Genomic DNA, 3,126 nt, shown 5'->3' on the forward strand with positions numbered 1-3,126 from the left:
CTCTAGCCCGGGCAACACAGTGAGACTCTGTCTCAAAAAAAAAAAAAACAAAAAAAAACGGTTTATGTATTTCTCAAGTTTGGGAAACTTTATAGTACTACTATATTTCATTAATTATAGGGTACATTTTTTACATTATAACATTTCAGAATTCAGGATACATTTTAAAATTGTCATAGTTTCAAGTGATTGTGTCTTTTTCTTTCCTAGTGGTCCATAAAATAATAGTAATGGTGTCTTTGATTTAATACAATAATGGTAAATCATATAACTTAGCTGCCTGAGAGAAGGAGGCTTTGTCTATAGCTAAACCATAAATCCATGTATCACTTTTACCCAAAATAATGAGATACCTAGCTATCCATAGCAATTTTCTGATAATCTACAAAGCATGTTAAAGATATATAGTCTTTACCGTCTGTTACCTTATAATCTAAAACAGTTAGCAATGATAATAAACATAAGCTACCAAATAAATGCCAAAGCAAATTTTAAAAGGTTTCGTATTTATATTGTCTGCTTTCTATGGGAGAAGTGAATAAATGTTATAACATGAAGTCCATGAATTGCCTTGTCTATCTTAATTTTACGTTATCTGATAGTGGGCTAATAGTTTGGTCTGTGGATTTTATTTTTCAGGTCTTAACTGTTCAGGATCTTGTTGATTTTTCCCCTGTTTACCGATGTTTGCATATTTATTCAGTTTTGGTAAGTATGTTTTATATTTATGTATATATATTTATATTATTAAAAAGGCATGTATGCAATTAGGCCTTAAAGGTTGATCATAATAAGACCAGATAGCTGTAAATCTTCATATAGTAAACGTGTGAAATATCCACTGTGTGTAAGGCACTTACCTTTTTTTTTAACTTATCATAGTCTAATTTCAAGTGATATACGTCTTCATGTATATTAAGTGTAGTGAATTTTAATATTACAATAGTATACTTCCATTTATCCCTTCTCGCCTTTGTGCTGTTGTTACATCACAGTTACTTACGTTACTTCTATATATGTTTATTCTACACTACATTTTTCTCATTTTTGATTCAGTAGTCAGTTATCATTTTTTAAAATAACTGCTTTACTGAGATATAATTCACATACCAAAAACCTTACCCTTTTAAAGCAGCAGTCCCCAACCCTTTTTGGCACCAGTTCCATGGAGACAATTTTTCCACAGGCAAGGGTGGGGAGAGGGGGGATGGTTTGGGGATGATTCAAGCTCATTACATTTTTTGTGTAGTCAAATTTCTCTGCTAATGATAATCTGTATATGCGGCCTCTCCCCAACACTAGCATTACTGCCTCAGCTTCACCTCAGATCGTCAGGCATTAGATTCTCAAAAGGAGTTCGACCTAGATCTCTTGTGTGTGCAGTTTACAGTAGGGTTCAAACTCCTATGAGAATACAATTCCGCCGTGTATCTGACAAGAGGCAGAGCTTATGCACTGATGCAGGCGATGGGAAGCGACTGTAAATACAGATGAAGCTTTGCTTGCTGGCTGCTGCTTACCTCCTGCTGTGTGCCCCCGTTTCTAGCAGACCACGGACCAGTACCAGTCCACCTCCTGGGGGCTGGGGACTGCAGTTTTAAAGTATACAATTCAGTGTTTTAGCATATTCACAAACATGTACAACCATTACCAGTATCTAATTCCAGAAATATTCATTACCCCAAAAAGAAACCCTTTAGCAGTCACTCCTTATTCTCCTCTTCCCCCAGCTCCTGGTAACAACAAATTTACTTTCTGTCTCTATGGATCTGCCTATTCTGGTCATTTCATATAAATAGAATCATACTATTTGTGGCTTTTTGTGCCCAGCTCCTTTTTTACATAGGTGAAAATTTAGGTTACTGATAGAGATCTTCTGTTTTAATATAGGTATTAATATTTATAGCTATAAATTTCTCTCTAAGCACTGCATCTCATAAGTTTTGGTATATTGTGTTTTTGTTTCCATTCATCTCAAAGTATTTTCTAATTACCCTTATGATTTTTCTTTAATCCATTGGTTATTTTAGGGTGTTTGTTTAATTTTCATATGTTTGTGAATTTCTAAATGCCCTTCTGTTATTGGGTCCTAATTTAATCTCATTGTGATCAGAGATCATACTTTGCATGATTTCAGTGTTTTTAAATTTATTGAGGCTTATTTTATGGCCTAACATATGGTCTATCCTGGAGTATGTTCCATGTCTACTTAAGAAGAATGTGTGTCTGGCTGTTTTTGGGTGGTGTTCTGTTGGATGTAGTAGTTGATTTATAGTGTTATTCAAGTCTTCTGTTTCCTTTTTGATATTCTACCTGTTATTGAAAGTGGAAGTATTGAAGTCTCCAATTATATTGAATTTTCTATTTCTTCCTTCAGTTCTGCCCGTTTTTTTCTTTATATATTTTTAGAGCTTTATTGGTAGATGAATATATGTTTATAATTGTTATGTCTTCCTGATGGGTTGACCTTTTTTTAAAAATCATGAAATGTCTTTCTTTGTAATGTTTTTTGGCTTAAAGTCTGTTTGGGCTGATAATAGAGTAGCCACTCCAGCTCTCTTTTAGGTTCTGTTGAGATAGTATATTTTTTCCATCCTTTCACTTTTAACCTCTTTGTGTCTTTGAATCTAAATCTTTTCTTTTTTTGAGACAGAGTCTCACTCTTTTTGCCCAGGCTAGAGTGCCGTGGTGTCAGCCTAGCTTACAGCCACCATGCCTGGCTAATTTTTTCTATATAGTTTTAGTTGTCTGATTAGTTTCTTTCTGTTTTTAGTAGAGACGCGGTCTCGCTCTTGCTCAGGCTGGTCTTGAACTCCTGAGCTCAAACGATCCACCCGCCTCGGCCTCCCAGAGTGCTAGGATTACAGGCGTGAGCCACCTGCCTGGCCTGAATCTAAATCTTATAGATAGCATGTAGTTAAATCCATTTTTTTAATCGAGTCTGCTAATCTCTGCCTTTCAATTGGAGTATTTAACTAATTACTGATAAGGTAGGATTTATGTCTGCTATTTGCCATTTGTTTCAATATATGTCTTACTCTTTTTTGTTCCTCTTTTCCGTCATTACTACCTTCTTTTGCATTAAATAGATATTTTCTAATGTACTATTTCTTTTGTCATTTCTTT

General features: G+C 34.7%; 1 protein-coding gene across 3 annotated transcripts in view; it reads left to right on the plus strand.

Annotated features, from left to right (window-relative positions):
- EXOC6 (exocyst complex component 6) overlaps positions 1-3,126 on the plus strand; it is a 212,063-nt gene that overhangs the window by 85,535 nt on the left and 123,402 nt on the right. For 2 of the 3 annotated variants that reach the window (XM_012659725.1, XM_012659724.1), the window contains exon 8: positions 640-708. The exons of the other annotated variant lie outside the window; for it this stretch is intronic. In XM_012659725.1, the coding sequence (XP_012515179.1) occupies positions 640-708 (69 nt within the window). The remainder of the gene's footprint in view (positions 1-639; positions 709-3,126) is intronic. 3 annotated transcript variants of the gene reach the window in all.

The sequence above is a fragment of the Propithecus coquereli genome, unplaced genomic scaffold (genome assembly GCF_000956105.1).
Source record: "Propithecus coquereli isolate 6110/MARCELLA unplaced genomic scaffold, Pcoq_1.0 Scaffold63, whole genome shotgun sequence".
Lineage (NCBI taxonomy): Eukaryota > Metazoa > Chordata > Mammalia > Primates > Indriidae > Propithecus > Propithecus coquereli.